Genomic DNA, 20339 nt, shown 5'->3' with positions numbered 1-20339 from the left:
ATTACACATAAATTGTGAGTTGTGTTCATTATTTTTAAAAGCACTTCGCCACTTGCTAGCATTATCAATTTATTTGGAAACCTAAACAGATCAAAGAGGCCGGGGCGGACGTAAACTTGGAGGGATACAAAGCTTTCGGTCATCGCGGTTATGTTAGTAGGGATTTCATGATAGCAGAAAGAGGGAACGTTTTGTGAGTTCGGTGTTGTGTCATTTGAAGAATTCAAATAATGGATTAAATCTCGTCATCACGTGTAAATGATCTTGACCATCTTGTCGATTGTGTGCTGCAGTAAACGCAACGGACGAAGTCGATTGTTAAGTTTGAATAGAGAAAATGGATACTAGCAACATTTCTGACGAAGATACACAGGTGCATGTTAATGGAATGCTGTAACGATTATTGTACAATAAGACCGCGCATTTTACTTTTAATGTAATTGTATATCAACTCATGGTAGCGCAGCATGCCTGGAGGCGTGTCAGATGAATTATGTGACCTCAACTTTTAAATAGTTGGACTCTAGCCAACTCTTTACATTAAACAGATAAGCAGTAGTATAAGATATGGCTGACTTGAGAACTGTTGGCTGGTTAATACTTGATTGACCTGTACATTTAAAATTGAATTATGGATGTTTTATTGTGTAATATATATATCTATATTATTAACTAGTAAAATATATATGGCACACCCTTCAAATTTATATATTTTCATTGGAGGTCTAAAGAGATGTTATGGCAAAATATTGTGGAAATATTTTGTTATGTTCTCATATTTTACCATGTTTTGGACTTATTATAACTTACATAATTTTTTGTATCAAAAGTATAACTTTAAAGTTTTTGGCATAAGTTTTTCAAAGGCTTCTTTTCCAAGTCCGTAAGTTATATACATCCCATGCCCTTTTCATTTGATGTATACGCATAATCATTATAGGTCTGGATATGATAAACTGACAATTAAGTTTTGGAAAAAAAAAGTAAATCTGAATTTATATTTTCAGATTTAATTGTTCATCAAGTCTAAGTTTGTTGAGATAACTTTAGGAATTTTAATCACTTTCACAAAATATCTTATGTTTATGTATACGTATCAGGTACTTGTGTATTTTATTTCCCTTGTTTTGTATATATATAACTGACTTGTTATTTTTTTGTTACAGTTATAATCATGACTGATAATTCTGATTTATACCATGATAATTTAATATAAAACTTTCCTCATTAGAGTTGTATCATTTTAGATATTTGCACGAAAGCAGCTCACTCTGTGGTTGGTTTAGTATTGTTTAATGTCCTATTAATAAGGTCAAGGATAGCCTCTACTGTGTACATGTTTTGGGATGATGCAGTATGTTTGAGTAAGGAATTGTCTCTTTGTGATAGAGTGAAACAAATGTCTACTTCATAATGCCATCTCAAGATCACTGAACAGGGTTTTGCGTTAACATTGAAGGCTTGAAGCCTTTTGAAGCATAGAAAATTGAAAGGACCTTATTTTTTCTGGAAGCTCCATTGAAATTATTCACAGGGACCCCATTTCATCTATAAAGGACCCCATTTATGAAATGCCAAGTGCAAACCCTGACTGAAGCATGCTGTCTTCGACAGCTGCAGCAGGACATCCCACATTACAGTACACAGTCATATTCTGCTGGATAGTGGTAGATGAGGGTAGATCAGCCTCTTGTGTTGTTAAATAAACATCAAACTTGAACTTTGATGTCGAATTCAAGCTCTTCTAGAGCTTATGTTACATGTTAAACATGCTCGACCTTTAGATGAAGATTTTGTATCTGTAACTTAGCTTATTAAAAGAGGACAGATGTACAGCTCAGACAGCTACTAAGTATCTAGAGCATGGTAGATCCTTATGTTTTTCTCTGAATTTTCAAGGTAACCAAAAATTTCCTCAATATTTTCTCTTCCTTTCTTTTTGAAGAAAATAGCAAATTTGGATATTTTCTTCAAAAAGAAAGGAAGAGAAAATATTCATTTTAAAGAAAATGAATGCTTTTTCGAAATAGAGTCAAACATGGAAACAAACCAAAAAGAAGAATCATTGTAAATATCAACCAGGTACTCATATAATCATAATAACACAATGGAAATTATCCCATTTACAATGAATTATAACTGTATGTCATTGTCCTTACATCCTGTTGTAGAGATTACTGGAGCGAACCAGACAGAGACGAGAGATGTTAAATCAGAAGCTAGGGAAAACTCCGGAACCTATGCCTAGGAAACGTATACTTGAGGATAGCACCTCGGAAAATGTTGTGTTAAAGAGTAAAGATGAAGGTAAGATTTCAAAGTAAAATTGGAAACTTTTAGGGAATGTTTTAATTGTCCATTGAATTTGAACATTCATGGGTCACCGAATAACATTATTTCAAAGTTCTGCTATCTATACCTTAATGCAAAATGTTCTATTTTCATGCAAATGGAATTATCTGGTATATACATATCAGGGGATACCAAGCAAGTCAAAACAGCATTAAACATTATTTCTTCTGTCAGATGAAATTAGAAAAAACCTCCCTGAAGAAAATGGAGGCGTACAAAAACTCCCATGAATGTAGCATTACACCTAAGACTTTGACGCATAGTTATGTGTCCATGTATGTGCTACTTATAAATGATGCATGAGACATTTTTTTATTGACTGACAATGCCCAACGTAACTTGACTATATGCTTCAAGACTTGTTCCAAGCACTGTTTGTTGCTAAAGTCTGATCACAAGTGCTTCAAAACGCTCTATTGACTCGGATCACTGATGCCATAAGGAGGGCTTCGTGAATGGCAACAAGCTTAAGATGGTGTCTGCTGACAATATTTTCTAAAACTAAATCTTCTGTCAACGAAAAGCCAGATTATCTTCAAAGGTATTATAGACGAAATTACTAACAATTTGTAAAAGTAAATAACGTGTCAATATTCATTCAACAATGGCAAAAGCGTGGAGCCATTCATTTCCGTATCTGGAAATTTTGAGTGATGGTGACGCGCATATCATATTTTGTAAAGTATGCAGGGTTAGAAAACAAACAAGTACAAGGTAGATTGTGGTGTTGTTTAGTTTAAGTATGCGTACAATGACCACAAAAGTATCTGGATTACTCCTCGTCCTTTGTCAGAGGGAGTACATCACTCCCTGATCTTAAAATTATCTGGAGCATTGGATTAATTACAGTCGTTTTTATTGAACATGAAAAAATTGATTGTGATTTCCATTTAGATGTAATCTGAACACCAAGCTTCATCTGATGGTAAACATTATCTGTTGTTTCATTTCAGAATCTCCCGGAAAGAGACAGTGTCTGAGGGAGGAAGCTATGCAAATCAAAGCAGATACACCAGCCATAAGTAGTGTCAAGTCTCGTATGCAGCAGATTGCCAAGTCCAGGAAGGAACAAGGTACAGGGACATTGCATATGATCAGGGACTAATGTACTAACAAAACTTGACATGTTTATTAATGAATCTTAATAAGTAGTGTTTATAGTGGAATAAGAAAAACATGGTTTGTACCAACCTTGAGAGCGGCATGAATTTCAAAGCTCTGCTTGAAATAGCCAAGAAATGGTTATTGAAAAATTTTAAAAATAATTTTGAATTTGAATTTTAATGGGGGCACTTGGTTTTTTAATGTCATTTGTAGATTTTAAAAGAAATTGAAGGAATTCACTTTCAGTTGGATTTCTGAATGCAGTCCATCCATATATGTATTTATTTATAGCAACCATATCTAATTGCTAATTGGTTATTCATTGCCATCAACTCAGGTTACTGGGATTGATTTTAGAAAGGGAGAAAAAAAAATACAAAAAGTGTCCAAAAGACATTTGGATAGACCAGTATGTACTGGTGTAGGGTATGAATTATAGTAATTTCGATCATATATTTTTTATGATACAATGTCTGCTCAATAGGTGAAACATCTACTGTACCAGTAACACAGAATCATGGGTCGCCAGTCAAGGAGAATGGTGGGAATCAATCGAGGAGAGGCAGATTGGCAAAACTGGCCGCCAACATTAATAATTGGGAGGATGATCTTAGTCACCCGACCATCCAGTAAGTCCATATTGACTATGTTTACAGCAGATAAATATTTGTGTGATGTACCTGTTTTTAGAGCAGCTTATATCAACACAATATTGTACAACTAATGTGTAGCGTAAATCATAAATAATTTACTGATATACAGTCAAACCTGCCTTAGCGACCACCTGAATTAAACGACTTCCTTTCATATGCGACCATATTTTTTCCTCCCAACGTTATTTACTATACTAGTGACCTGAATTAAGCGACCACCTGTCAGACGCGACTAACGACCATCATTTCCGTGTCCCAAATGCTGAAAAGTGACTTTTTTCAACGACTTTCTGAATTTTAAAAACGGAAGCAGAAGTCATAATCAAGAAGAAACCGGACGAACTTGTCCGCTTTTGAAGATTAAAAGATACTTCAGAAATGCCGGAAATGTTTTATTCTGTCTCATAGAATGTATTGAATTCATTATCTTTGCCCTGATAACACCCAATAACGAACGAAACTAGTTTACTTCTCAAAAAGGAGAGCCCGAGGGATTGGGCGAAAAGACGTCCTAGCAATTCAGAAGATTTTCACGAAATTTTAATAGATAGAAATACAAAAATTAGCTTGGGAAGTATGAAAATGAGTGCATAAACAGTCAACTTACTGTTAAACTGAAATTTATGTTCTTTTGGAGACATTAGGACAGATATTTGCCAGTTAAAAACGTCTCCATCGTGATGAAGGAAATGCAGTTACGTGACTAATAATCCGGACGGAAGTCCGGACCAGGAATTCAGGATTGAAATTTTTTTTTTTTTTTTTTTTTTTTTTAAATGTATCCTACACTGGAAATAATCAAATGAGCCATTCAAAATCTTTGATTATTTTTTTTTTGTATTTTAAATCAAAGAGATTTCTTACAGATTTTATTATGTTCACAATCTTAATTGATCACTGAGGAAATTCCTTTTCATATTTGTACTGATACTTGTAGCTGATACATTTTACATATGTGGCAGAATATTTATGAGCTTTACTTTTCGGGTAATTTTCTTTGAACCTGGATTAAGAGACCACCTGTCATATGTGACCTTTTTTATTGACTCCATTGGAAGGTCACATATGACAGGTTTGACTGTACATGTAAATTTGTTGACAGTCTATAAGTTGTATTACCAGTAAACACAAGTTGTACTCACGGGTTGACAGTCTATAAGTTATAATTACCAGTAAACACAAGTTGTACTCACGGGATGACAGTCTATAAGTTGTATTACCAGTACCAGTAAACACAAGTTGTACTCACGGGTTGACGGTCTATAAGTTGTATTACCAGTAAACACAAGTTGTACTCTAACTAACAGGTTGACTGTTTATAAGTTGTATTACCAGTAAACACAAGTTGTACTCTAACTAACAGGTTGACTGTCTATAAGTTGTATTACCAGTAAACACAAGTTGTAGTCACGGGTTGACAGTCTATAAGTTGTATTACCAGTAAACACCAGTTGTACTCACGGGTTGACAGTCTATAAGTTGTATTACCAGTAAACACAAGTTGTACTCACGGGATGACAGTCTGTAAGTTGTATTACCAGTAAACACAAGTTGTACTCACAGGATGACAGTCTATAAGTTGTATTGCCAGTAAACACCAGTTGTACTCTAACTAACGGGTTGACTGTCTATAAGTTGTATTACCAGTAAACACAAGTTGTACTCACGGGTTGACAGTCTATAAATTGTATTACCAGTAAAAGCAAGTTGTACTCAAGGTTAAAGTGTTGTTTTATACTATCTGCAAATCAGATTGAAAGCAAAACTAATGTGCAGGAGGTGGAATATTAAGTATTTGATATCAATATAATGTTTGGATCGATGTTCTCGACACATATTCAATGTTGTATGTTTATTTTTACCCAGCAAACAAGAGGAGAAAAAGCCCAAGTGGCAACCCCCTAAGATTGACTCTGGATCTGACAGTGCTGGATCTCCGTCCCGGTCACCTGTGAAAGCCCACAACCCCAGTAAGGCAGCAGCGCCCCCACCGCCACCCCTTCCTCCAGTCATCAGCTCACCAGCTATTTCCTCACCCAAGCGAATGCCAGCTTCCTCTTCTTCACCTGCCAGACATGTGAGTCAACATTCTGTTCAGCTGAATTCGCCAGCAAAGGGCTCCCAACCCAAGCACAAGATTCGCCAGTTAGTTGACCAGGTTCCTGTCAACACTCAAGCTTCAGATGAGTCACAAGAGAGTGAAGAGGATCCAACTGAAAAACCAATCAGAGAGCGACTGAATTCTTGGAAAAAAGCAGATACACCAAAAGAGAAACCAATGGATCCCTCTGAGAAGCCCATGTCTTCCAAACTGGCAACCTGGGAAAAAGTGTCCAGCACCCCAACCAAAACAGCAGTAACTAAGAAAGTCCATCTTCCCTCACGTCAGGTGGCTACTGCAGTTACAGACAAACCACCTCTGCCTAGACCTGTATCTGTCTCAAAAGAGACAGACAGCATAGAACAGGGCGATGACCCAGCATCCAAGCCTGTGTCATCTAGGATGGCATCTTGGCAGCAAAGAGTTGATGAACAGACCCCCCAGAAAGAGGAAGAACCTACCGCCTACTCTGTTGGAGCTAGGATGTCAGCGTGGGAAGACATGTCCTCCAGTAACCAGGTTGCACACATTAAAAAGGTTGATCCTGGGGCCTCTTCTCCAACCAAATCTCCTTTGAAAACACCTGCACCTGTTAATAAAACACCCAATGTGAAAAACAAAAATCTAACACCTCATAAAAGCTTTAAAGACAGTATTGTAGAGAAGGCAGGGCAGCTAAAGAGCTCTCCTGTCAAGTGCACACCTGTAAAATCTACCCCGGTGAAATTACAGCCAGGAGCGTCTCCAGGAAAGGTAGGAAGTGCTACCAAAATGATGCAGCAGCGATTGTTGGAGCAGACCCAGCACAGCAAGACTGATGACATTGCTGACAAGCTGAGGAGGGATAGGATGAATGAGTTGGCATCCCTGCAGAACAGGTGGCAGAACGGCATACTGAAGGAGGATATGAGGCCCACACAACAGCCTGACCAGGTGAGTGCCTTCGATAAGTTTTTAAAATGAAATAAGCCTACTTTACCTTGAAGCTTACTTTTTTTAGTTTACCTGAATTAATGAATCAACTGCTGTAAGCATACTTAATTTGAGGCACTCAACAGATTGGCGGAATGATGAATTATGGCACCAACAATGATTGCCATAAAAACCAATGTAAATAAACTATGATTGGCACAATCATCATTAATCTTTCCGAGCGAAAAACACTAAAGTAATTACATGTGCTCATTGCTGAAATATGTATGTTTACCGTACCAGTATTTGAAAATTTCTGTTGTTTTGTTCCTGTTTGCATCACTCTTGCACTCTGTGACATTCCTTTTGAGTGTATTTCCTGCAAAAACAGAAAGTATGAGCCAATAAAATGTTTTTTTCCACTTTGAATATGTGATCTTGAGAATTGCTAATTTCAGAACAAGCCTGTGGCTTATGAGACTAAGTTGTCCGAGTCAGAGGAAGAGTGTGTGAAGAGGGAGGACAGACGTGAGACAATAAAGGCTCGAGCCAGGGCAGGTAAGTCAGTGTAGCAAATACAACAATACTCGAATTCAATTGTACTTGGATGCTGTAAAAATTCTCAAATTCTCTATATTTACCTAGTGTGTAGATTGATGACTTATCATTTACCTCCTGGACTTATTGGTCATGATCACAGTGGATCATGGTGCATTTATAGTCTGAAAACTTTTCAAGATTTTGAGCATACATTGAAAATGATAAATTATGTATGAATGTAAACATCCACATACATACTCTGTTGTAATTACAATGAAGTTAATTTGTGTCCACATAAATAATATCTATAAAATTTTAGGACGAAACTTTAAAAGGACTATAATGACATTTCTTGGTCAGATGTATAATCAATATAAACTGTTCTCAAAGGTTTTATTTTTATTTTTTTGTCAAGTAAATTGTTAATAAAATATACATACTATATATGTATGATTTATATGTTGCTTCATATATATACAAAAAACTATAGTTATATATGCTACACATTGCTTTACTATTTTGCCTGCATGCATTTCATTCATAGGAGAGAAATATTAGTTAACACGGGTAAAGGTAATATGGTGACGGTAGCTAGATATTTATTGCATGTAAATTGTTATTCAGATTAGAATGCTTTGGTCATAATGGTACATTAATATAAATACCATACACAGCTCAACAATGGGCACAGATAGGATCACTGGGTCATAATGGTACATTGATGTTATACCATACACAGCTTACAGTGGACACAGATAGAATCACTGGGTCATAATGGTACATTGATGTTATACCATACACAGCTTACAGTGGACACAGATAGGATCACTGGGTCATAATGGTACATTGATGTTATACCATACACAGCTTACAGTGGACACAGATAGAATCACTGGGTCGTAATGGTACATTGATGTTATACCATACACAGCTTACAGTGGACACAGATAGAATCACTGGGTTGTAATGGTACATTGATGTTATACCATACACAGCTCAACAATGGGCACAGATATAATCACTGGGTCATAATGGTACATTGATGTTATACCATACACAGCTTAAGTTATAAATGCAAATGAATACCTCAAGTGGATGGTACATTTCTGAAATACTATACAGCTTAACAATGGGCACAGATAGAATCATTTGTACATATTTGGTTTTTAGGGATTAATGCTTTTCTGCTTTTCACCGCTTTGCATGGTGCTAACATGATTTTTCAATCACCCTTTGCTGCCAGATTTTGAAAGAAAACTTGCTGCAATGGGATTTGATATTTTAGATGAAACTGCTTCCTACACCTTCACAAACCAAGATCGACCTAAGTCTGAAAGTCAGCCCCCAGCGCGACCGCCTGCTCCAAAAACAGGATCACAGCAAGGTCAAGGCAGTATTTACAGACTGATTTCACAGAAAAAAGGCAACAATGAGAAACCAAATGTGAACCGTAGTGAGTCTACGAAACGGGTACAGTTTGAAGAAGGTGATAGTTTTGACAGTACAGATGGGGAAGATTTGGTTCCCCAGAAACATCAGCAGCCTCCTGTCCTGTCAACAGAAGAGGAAACAGATGATATGGATTACACCGACACACAGTCTGAGGGTACCACAACCCAGGATGAAGAGGAATATGCTCCACGAATGGAAGATGAATCAGACTGTGATGATGTAAGTTTGAGTGCATTTGTACCTGCATCTGTCCGCAGGCAGAGTGTATTACCTCATCGACCGAATGAACAGGAGCGGAGAGGCCAACAGCAAAGGGTCCGTGAACCTGTTGCATCAGTACCAGCCAGTGTGCGTCACCAAAGTACAACAAATTTACGAAGTCTTGCTCAGGAGGACAGCTCGAGCAGTTTGGATAGTGAGAGTTCTGCCTCGAGTAGTCAGAGTTCCCTGGGTCAGCCACCTCGACGACACCAAGGCTACACAGATTATGACTCTGATGAGGAAGACGAACAGGGAGTGAGTGACCTCCTGGATGAGGCAATCGGTGCTGAGGATGACACTGACGATGAAGTGGTGTATAGACACAAACAACCAGTGGCTGCCCCTGTAAGTGTACTCATCCTAATTATTCTCAACTGTCACATTATAATTCTGGCATACATACTAAACATTTTGCTTAAGAAAAATTAAGGAAAGCTTTTTCGTTTTAGATATGTTGTTTAATAATATGATTTATGACGTTTAATGCAAATTTATGGTAATTTAATGGGTCTTTGTATATATCTGTTTATTTACAGCGCCACCACAGACATCAGAGCTATGCCATTGCCAATGATAGCCAGCCAGTCTACAGTGTCAGCAGCTACAGGAACTCCCAGTAATTACAGCTAGTTTTTTTAAGATTCTCTGATGAATTTATAAATTCATAAAACAGACAAACTTGATATTATATGTAATTTTTCCCATTCAATTACTAGTGATAAATATGTTGAGACACTGATTTCATCATTATCTTCAATAAAATGCCTTTCTTATTATCAAATAAGACAAATATATATCTTTTATGTTCCACACAAGGAACATTTGTGAACAATCAGCTCTATAATAACTGTGCTGCAATAAACTTCTGTTTGTTGGATGCTTGTCCCTAAAGGTTCTTGTATGTTTTACAGGAACATGGATCTGAGTTCTGGTGCCCAAAAAAGGATTGTGAGAAACAGGACATACTCAGCTGATGTGGTGGAGGAGAATATAGAGATGCCGACCAGCCTGCCCAGAGATATGGAACGTAAATCTATCAAGGAAAGGAATACAGGTATACAACCCGCTTTGATGATAGTGGCACGTTTATCTGGGGTGTAAAATATTTATCATAATAACATATTTAACTAGACTGCCATTCAAAGAGTGCTTCACTGTAAATTGGGATATTTTTGTGTCGTTGAGATGAATTTTTCAGTCTAAATGTCTAAATTTGGTGTTTCCATTATTCCATGTATCTTTTTGGTGTTGACATCTCTTTGTAATACCATTCCATCCTCTACAGAAAACACCTGCTTCTCAAACTAACAGGTGACATCTGTTTCAGGAGTTACATGAGTTGGTGAGTCAGGAACAGAGTGTGATAATGCAGACGAGTAATGCCCTGAACCAGTGCTGTGCTGCTAACTCTCACTTCGCAGGCTCAGCCGAGCAGGTGGAATGTCACAGACTGCTTCTTCTCTCATGTATGTGTTAAAAAAAATATACCACTAGTAGTTTTATGTAAATTTCTAAGTTTAATGAATTTGTATTTTTAGCTTGTCTCTTCAAAGAAGAGGGAGAGCTAATGTTGTCACCCCAGCATTGGCATCGTCGTTGGTTTTCTAATATTAACATTTTGGTGCAATTGTTGAATAGCATATTGATATTAAATATGGTATAAGGGTCCCTGCAGGGTTATACTTTACTTTACTTTTGTTCATATTGTACTTAACCTCAGAAAGAACATTCTTCTGTGATTCATGTATGTTCTGTCTGTCTTGTATGCTATAGAAATTTTAAAATCTTTAACATTTTTGGTATACTGGGGAAAAAACCTCTTAATGATATTTACAAATAACAATTATAATTACAAAGTTGTCTTGCAGTTTCTAGTTTGATAAAGTAATTTTGTAAATGAAGCAATATTCATCCTTTTCTGTTATCCAGGTCAGAAAAGGCAAGCGTACCTGACTGAGGTACAGAGACTGAAGGATACAGGGCAGTTGGACCCTCCTGGCAGTGGACCGAAAGGTTCACTTACCATCAGTGACATCAGACTGCCTCTTAAAAAGGACTTTGTTACTAGGATAGGTACCGCACAAGGTGAGACATACTTCGTCATATCTTGATTGTTGAAATAATGTAATCCTGGTAAATACTAACTCCAATATATTGCTCAGTTAAAGAGAATTCTCTTTAGCTCAACTGGTTGAGCCTAAGACTAGTAAACCAGATGTCTAGGGTTCAACCTGTCGGGGAGGCCTTGAAAGAAAGGACGGCCTCTGTTACAGCTAAATATTATTTATAAAACAAGAACTGTTGTTATTTCACAAATTCCTCACCTTAATATTATTACAGAGAATAGCTGTGAAGACATGATTAACGAGGTCTGTTGTGAAATTACAGATAACACTGTACACTACTTCCTGATACTGATACGGAACCACACACAGGTGATCGTTACCCAGATGTTGTCCACACACGACCCCATGATGAGGGGTAGTCTCGACTTTCCCAATCTAATTAAGATACATGGCATATCAGGCAGCTTCAAGCTCTGTATGGAAATCTATAGCATGGTAAGTTAGAAAAGGGAAGTTCCAAATTATAATGTTAGGACTATTCAAGTAACATATCTTCCCCAACGGGAGGACTCCAGGTTTGTTAAATAGGGACCCCCCATAGAAGTGATTAAAGTCCAACGGTACGATATCATAAGCTGGGTTTTCTCCAGCACCCATCACACATAGAATCTTGTTGTTTTTGAAGTCCTCTCACTGGATATAAATTTTACTGGAGTAGCCCTGAAAATGCTTGAAGATGTTATGACCTATAAAATCTGCTTGTTATTTATTCTTCTGTGTTTTGCAACTACTCTTTATATTGTAGTCTGTTTCAAAAGAATATTCAACAAAAGACAAGAAGAAGAAAACGCCAAAGAAACCGCTAAAATCAACCTCCCTTACAGGTGAGAAAATCCTACATAGACAACCTATGATTACCTTGGCAACTACATTATTCTGTCATACACCCTAATCTCGTGTTGGCAAGTCTGAAAATTTGAAGATTGGAATATTATGGAAAATTTATCACTAATTGGCTCATCAAATGTAGAATAGTCAACCAGTGCTGAATTTGGAAAATTTCGGATAACTTCAGGGTTACATTTCAAACTCATTTAAAGTGAAAATGTTCTGTTGACAGGCCCAAGTCCTGGGGGTCCAACCGCAGTTAGAACAACCAGTTTTACCCTGATCACTTCATTGCCCATTACCATGAAGCACCTGGACAAGAGCAGCTTCACACTGGAAAGGGTTGGTGATATATTTTTCTCAAGGTTTTAAATGTTTTGTAAGTCTGTTCAGACTTAAAATAATTATTAATTTTAATGACATGTATTTCACATTAAAGCTTGTTTACTTTTCTGGTGCTTGTTGACAGTTGGGTTAAGTGTGCCTGAGAAACTGTAAATGGTAACTTTCAGAAGTATAGCATTTCATGATTATTGGAGCACAGCATAATGAGATATGATGCCCTATGATAATCGACTTGTCCCTCTGTCCGCTTTTTGGTTTCTTCACAATATCTTGAGTACTGTAGGCTTGATTAAACTCTGACCATCCAGTGCTTCCTTGAAGAAAGTTGAATAGATTTTCAGGCTTTATCAAAGAAAGCCCTTGCATTGTAAAGTTAAGCTTTTCAGGCCTGGATAGAAAATGTCTAGGTCACCATTCCTATAAATAGAAAATCATCTTTTGCACAATATCTTGAATTATTTAGTGTCAAATGCTGAGGCACACTTTGTGGGGCCTTTTTGATATGTCAATACTTAAGTTTTCTGTTACATCCTTTGCAACTAATCTCTTGACCACAGATACCCTACTTATCACCGCTGCACGGCACCATCTACATGAGGCTCAAGTGCTTGATGGAACAGAATGTGGAAGAACGTGGATTCCTGGTAATTAAATCAAAAAAGTTTTATAATATTTAACAAGATAATAGGTACTCCACTTGCCAATTTTGGTATGTAACTAATAAAATCAATCAAAATAACTACACAGTCAAACCTGTCTATAAAGACCGCCCAAGCGATGGCAGAAAAACGGTCACTATAGACAGGTTGCCTTTATAGACAGATCAAAATTATCGCACCAACCAATTTACGTGAAACTGTCATAAATAACTTGTCATTGAACAGGGCATTCAGAAGACCAGTCAGAAGTCAAATAAATGCATAAACTTTATATATATATATATATATTTTATAAATCTGAAGGGTTTAAATCTTTAATGATTTTGTGGACTCAAAGACAAAATATAACTCAAAATGGTTTTATGGATACTTTTTTCAAATATTTTGTTCTGAAATAATGCTAAATGTATTTATCAAATTATCTCCCTTTCATTCTTAAATTTAAAAAAAAATAATACACAATAATTATTCAATTATGTTTGTGTTACTACTAACAATTTTGTGACATAAACTTACTTCTTAAAAACCAAAAGATTTTTTTTTCCCGACCCTAACTGAAATCCGGATATTTGTGTCAGTTTACGACTTTTTATCAATATTGACTAATTAAAGATGGCGACAGTACAAACGCTCCTACCGACAGCTACAATTAAGGTCTTTTGTTGATATAATCAGGCCAGGGTCAAAGTGTCTGAATTTTCCGGGGATTTTATGAGGGATGACTGTCGAGAGCAGAAGATGGCTGACAGAAATCGGTTGCTATAGAAAACAAACATGCGACCGTCGTTCCAAAAACACCGGTCGTTAGGCACATTAGACAGGTTGTCGTTATACAGAGGGTCGTTATATTGTAAAATCTTACGGGGAATCTTAAAATCGGTCATTATAGACAGGCGGTCGTTATATGCAGGGGGTCGTTAGAGCAGGTTTCACAGTATTTAAATTGAAATATTTTCACTGGCTAGGTGGTGTTGTGGATATTTATTGCATTGAATACGTACTAAGTAATCATCAAAATAATTGCTCGTTGATGGTTCATTTTCCGCCATTGTTGTACAATGAATGACTGCAGAAGTCTCACCTTATAAATTCTATTGATGTATGAACATGTCACAAATGCTTTTATCTACAGACAATGTTTGAGGATGTCAGTGGTCTAGGGGCATGGCATAGGAGATGGTGTGTCCTCACTGGCAATAAACTCTGTTGGTGGAAGTACCCCAACGATGAGACACGCAAGGTAAGGTTTTATATCCTACTAGGAGCAGCACAATTATCAATGTTGGGGAAAGTGGACTCAATGAATTAATTCCAATGCTTTCTACAATTCAAAACCTAATTTAAACTATGTCTATTTTCCTTTAAATATTGCAATGTTTATTTTTATTAAAATATCAGTGCAATATGTATATAAATTCCAGTTGAACTCCAAATTCTAGTGTGAGGTAAATTGATATAAAATGTGAGGCAAGCTATGTATCAAGGACAGTACCCTTGTTTGATGAGCTGCGAGCTGCTAAGAAGTGCCTACTATCCCTCCAATATGGTGAATATTTAAAGTCTTCAATACATGTATTCTGCTGTTTTTGTGGTGTAGGAGCCGATGGGAATGATGGACCTGAAGCGATGTATAACCGAGAAGGTTGGTCTGATTCCGCGGGATATCTGTGCCAGGCCAAACACCTTTGAGCTGGTCACTGTACGACAGCCACGAAGAGGAGAGCCTGACACCTTGGTCTCTAAGACTTACAACACAATGACAACAACACGGTAAGTTGTCTGATCAACTAAATCGATATATTCTATAGTTGTCATGAAATAGTTTAATTCCCCTGTCCCCTCACAACTCCAGGGGTAATTGAACTGTCCCCTCACAACTCCAGGGGTAATTGAACTGTCATGTCCAGGGTTAATTGAACTGTCCAATCACAACTCCAGGGGTAATTCCCCTGTCCCCTCACAATTCAAGGGTTAATTGAACTGTCCTGTCACAACTCCAGGGTTAATTGAACTGTCCTGTCACAACTCAGGGTTAATTGAACTGTCAAGTCACTACCTCAGGGTTAATTGAACTGTCCCGTCACAACTCCAGGGGCAATTGAACTGTCCTGTCACAACTCCAGGGTTAATTGAACTGTCCCGTCACAACTCCAGGGTTAATTGAACTGTCCCGTCACAACTCCAGGGGCAATTGAACTGTCCTGTCACAATTCCAGGGGTAATTGAACTGTCCCGTCACAACTCCAGGGTTAATTGCACTATCCCGTCACAACTCCAGGGTTAATTGAACTGTCCCGTCACAACTCCAGGGGCAATTGAACTGTCCTGTCACAACTCCAGGGTTAATTGAACTGTCCTGTCACAACTCCAGGGTTAATTGAACTGTCCCGTCACAACTCCAGGGTTAATTGCACTGTCCCGTCACAACTCCAGGGGTAATTAAAATGTCCCGTCACAACTCTAGGGGTAATTGAACTGTCCCGTCACAACTCCAGGGGTAATTGAACTGTCCTGTCACTACTCCTTGGTTAATTGAACTGTCCTGTCACAACTCCAGGGTTAATTGCACTGTCCTGTCACTACTCCTTGGTTAATTGAACTGTCCTGTCACTACTCCAGGGTTAATTGAACTGTCCTGTCACTACTCCAGGGTTAATTGAACTGTCCTGTCACAACTCCAGGGTTAATTGCACTGTCCCGTCACAACTCCAGGGGGAATTGAACTGTCCCGTCACAACTCCAGGGGGAATTTGACCATCCTGTTACTGAACAGGGACGGGTCTGTCCAAAGAGATTCTGTATTTTGTATGGGTGTTCAATCATTTCTGATTTTAGGAATGATTTTAGTAAGGTTAAGATCTTACAGGGTTGACAATAAACTTGTTCTTCTTAAAGAATGGTATGATAAATAAAGACATTAAGTTTTTTAGAATCTGTTGATTGTGTTGTAGGCACAGACTTTCTGCTGACACTAAAGAGGAGAGGATTATGTGGTGTAACAAAGTCAACAGAGCACTGGCCAACATACGTACCTGGCACGCTGATGCCATGCGACCTGTCAAAGCTGCCAGGATAAACTGATCCATTTCTTCATCCGCAAGATTTTACACATGTCTTTCATCATTCATCTTTCATGTTACAAACATAGTGATTGGTTTTCATGTTTACTTTGTCATTGTGCTCCAGTGCTACACATGTCAATTTTTAACCGTGTTTTTTAGTCTTAGTTAAATAACCTATCATGATATTATAGAGTTAATTATTACCGGTATAATGATTAATGTTCTACTACTCGGCTTATTGAAGACATAACCCTACTAGTTATAGAGGCTTGATCATGTATTATATGTTTTTGAAGTATATAAGAATGCTGCATATCAGAATTTCACTCACCCAGACTTTGTTATCTGTATTACAATTCCTGCTGGTTTTGTAACATAAGACAGTTATGTGTTACTTAATACAGTATTTACTGTATACATCTACTCATTCTGATGTCAGAATGTAGTCGTAATTATCATATCAACTGAAGACACTTCAGGTGACAATTTAGAGAAGGTGCCATGTACATAGTAGTCCTATTTGATCTGTGATTATGCATATAGTTAGTGTAATATCTCGTTTAACTAATTACCCATATTGTGTTCCATGTCACTGCTGTACTCTGTCCTTTCCTCCCCAATCTCTCCTTTCTTTCTAATTCTGTCGTTACATTTATCCAGTATAGTCCTCAGAAAACAGGTACAGGAAGCTTTGAACTGACTTTAGTATTGTACTTGTTATATATTTTAAAGAAACATTTTAACTTGTCTTTCTGATCTTTCCTTTTGTCAGTCATTACAGCTGTGGTGTGTTTGTATCGGTGTTTGTAGCATTGTTTAATGTTGATATATAGTGTAACATCAACAACAGATTAGGGTTATTTTGAAACTCATTATAATGATCTGGTAGAAAGTCCATCACAAAATGTATGATGTGAATGAAAGTCCAGACATAATAATTTAACTTGTGTAACATTATTTTTATATATATTGATAAGTAAAGTTGCCTCACACTTTTCATATTTAATTTGTTTTAGAACAACTCTTGGTATAGGACCTGTGTGCGATTTGATATATTACAGTTGTATGATTAGATTCAACATGTTATAGCATTCTTAGGTTGATTATAGGACATTTATCTTGAAAAACATTAGCATAAAAAAGTCTCCTGACTTTTGACAGGTTAAATTGAAAATAAATGAAATGCATTAAAAGTTATCAAAAGCATGGAATCTAGTATTCACATTGTGTAACCTTCAAGCAAATTATTTAAAGGATAATTTCTTATGTTATCTATGAAATTTTGACAATGTAGATAAAGTATATATATTGTTTACAAAGTACTCAAAAAACTCAACTGTACAATGATGTGTCGGATTTACAAATTATCTTCATTCAGGTTTTGCAATGCTCCGTTTTTCAGGGAATTTATATCCAAAAGGACGCCAGAATTAATTATAGAAAATCTGCATGTGGTAGATAAATATTTGAATCCTTTCCATTGTTCTACATTGGAATAACCCTGAGCAATGTTAATATGAACACCATTGAACCTTTATGTTGAATTTGCTCATAAGTATGTTACCTTATGGTTTAAGAAAGTCTTTGAAAACGAAAATAATCTATACCTGAATAACTTTCCTTGCAACCAATTTGAACAGTTGTGGTTTGACAGTATGTACTGCAGCTAATATATAATCTTGTGTATCGCTCAAAAGACACATACTCTGCCTATACTTCTAGAGAAAAACTGAAGGATACATGCTTGGCATTAGACATTAAAGTTGACCAATACTTAAACGAGACTCTAGCCACTAACTGCAGGATAGTTACGTGATTTTATATGAGTCTGAAGAGCATGTCAAAGATTTTTTTTATAGAATTGTAATTTATTGATATAAGAAAGATTGATGAGTAAGTAGCTCATATGTCACAAGATTTTTAATAAATGTTTTAACAGACAAAATTGTATTTATAGTTTTCACTGGATGTATCAAACATTTGAACCTTGGTGTAGGTATACATACCCTTGTCCATGACAAGGCTTCCAATTATTCTTGTATTCAACCAGTGACTTCAGTGCTGATGGAAATTGCATTAAGCTCTAAATATGAATAAATCCTGATGCTCTTGTCACGTTTGTAGCTCACCGGTTATGACGGTGAGCTTTCGCAATCATTGATTGCACTTGTTTTGTAGTGTTTTTCTGCATATGAATTGTGGGCGTCTTTTGAAGGGACTGGTACAACAAATATTGGCATCACATTGGTCCATATTTTGTTTAGGACTGACTATCACATTGCCCCACTGTCCCCCGAGTCTGACATCACATTGGTCCATATTTTGTTTAGGACTGACTTGACATTGCCCCACTGTCCCCCGAGTCTGATATCACATTGGTCCATATTTTGTTTAGGACTGACTTGACATTGCCCCACTGTCCCTTGGAGTCTCTGATATCACATTGGTCCATATTTTGTTTAGGACTGGCTGGACATTGCCCCACTGTCCTTGGAGTCTCTGACATCACATTGGTCCATATTTTGTTTAGGACTGACTTGACATTGCCCCACTGTCCCCCGAGTCTGATATCACATTGGTCCATATTTTGTTTAGCACCAACTTGACATTGCCCCACTGTCCCCCGAGTCTGATATCACATTGGTCCATATTTTGTTTAGCACCAACTTGACATTGCCCCACTGTCCCCCGAGTCTGATATCACATTGGTCCATATTTTGTTAAGGACTGGCTGGACATTGCCCCACTGTCCCGTCCCCCCCCCCCCCCCCCCCCCCGAGTCTGACATCACATTGGTCCATATTTTGTTTAGGACTGACTGGACATTGCCCCACTGTCCCCCCCCCCCCCCCCCCCCCCCCCCCGAGTCTGACATCACATTGGTCCATATTTTATTAAGGACTGACTGGACATTGCCCCACTGTCCCCCCGAGTCTCTAACATCACATTGGTCCATATTTTATTAAGGACTCACTGGACATTGCCCCACTGTCCCCCGAGTCTCTGACATCACATTGGTCCATATTTTGTTTAGGCACCGACTTGACATTGCCCCACTGTCCCCCGAGTCTGATATCACATTGGTCCATATTTTGTTTAGGACTGACTTGACATTGCCCCACTGTCCCCCGAGTCTGATATCACATTGGTCCATATTTTGTTTAGGACTGACTTGACATTGCCCCACTGTCATTGGAGTCTCTGACATCACATTGGTCCATATTTTGTTTAGGACTGACTTGACATTGCCTCACTGTCCCCCGAGTCTGATATCACATTGGTCCATATTTTGTTTAGGACTGACTTGACATTGCCCCACTGTCCCCCGAGTCTCTGATATCACATTGGTCCATATTTTGTTTAGGACTGACTGGACATTGCCCCACTGTCCTTGGAGTCTCTGATATTATTCAATCAGGAATTAGTTGCAACAAGATTGTCAGTATAGCCATCTTGAATTTTTATCGGAATTTAGGATCATCAGTAGACCATGCATAATTCCTTAGTCTAAATTCTGTATGGTAACAACATTCTGAACAGAAGTATTTTTCATTTATAATGGCAACTATGAACCATCTTTCATGTGGCACAGGTCCAAATTTTAGTGTGGACAACACGCAACTCGAGGCAAGACCTCTCTTGATGACTTCTTGTTTTGGAGTGGTAAAGAAAAATATTTCAAAAGGGCCAGGATGGCAGCCAGCTTGTATGTTACATAGATTTGAATTTTTCTGAAGAGCAACTACGTATGGACACTGCCCCAGTACTCAATAAATGAAGGTTCCTCTACCCATTCAGGAAAAGTAGATATGTACAACATGCCATGACCAGGATTGTAATCATAAATCAGTTGAACAGAACTTTTTTTTTTTTGAAAACATGGCGACTTGCAAAAGCTACATCCATCGGGAGCACTCTAAGTAAATTTAACGATCCATCAATAC

The 20339-nt window shown here is 37.6% G+C and overlaps 1 protein-coding gene across 1 annotated transcript; it reads left to right on the top strand.

Moving 5' to 3' along the window:
- Positions 1–98: 98 nt before the first annotated feature.
- LOC117337111 (anillin-like) lies at positions 99–18340 on the top strand. The gene is made up of 18 exons (XM_033897904.1): positions 99–373; positions 2172–2307; positions 3306–3425; positions 3941–4085; positions 5976–7143; positions 7581–7680; positions 8906–9720; positions 9912–9991; positions 10287–10423; positions 10698–10841; positions 11305–11460; positions 11764–11936; positions 12247–12325; positions 12562–12671; positions 13232–13318; positions 14466–14573; positions 14931–15103; positions 16285–18340. The coding sequence occupies exons 1-18, from the start codon at positions 338–340 to the stop codon at positions 16412–16414; spliced, it is 3897 nt and encodes a 1298-aa protein (XP_033753795.1). The 5' UTR covers positions 99–337; the 3' UTR covers positions 16415–18340.
- Positions 18341–20339: the final 1999 nt, after the last annotated feature.

This window comes from Pecten maximus, chromosome 11, assembly GCF_902652985.1.
Source record: "Pecten maximus chromosome 11, xPecMax1.1, whole genome shotgun sequence".
In the NCBI taxonomy this organism is placed as follows: Eukaryota; Metazoa; Mollusca; class Bivalvia; order Pectinida; family Pectinidae; genus Pecten; species Pecten maximus.
Note: the sequence above shows the minus strand (reverse complement) of the source record. Positions and strands in the feature narration are given on the sequence as shown.

Bases quoted from the DNA above. Each gene is read 5' to 3' on its own strand.
- LOC117337111 (XM_033897904.1), top strand. From the start codon at position 338: ATGGATACTAGCAACATTTCTGACGAAGATACACAG. The intron at 10,842-11,304 runs GTATGTGTTAAA...TCTGTTATCCAG, and splicing joins CAGACTGCTTCTTCTCTCAT to GTCAGAAAAGGCAAGCGTAC. The intron at 14,574-14,930 runs GTAAGGTTTTAT...TTTGTGGTGTAG, and splicing joins CCAACGATGAGACACGCAAG to GAGCCGATGGGAATGATGGA.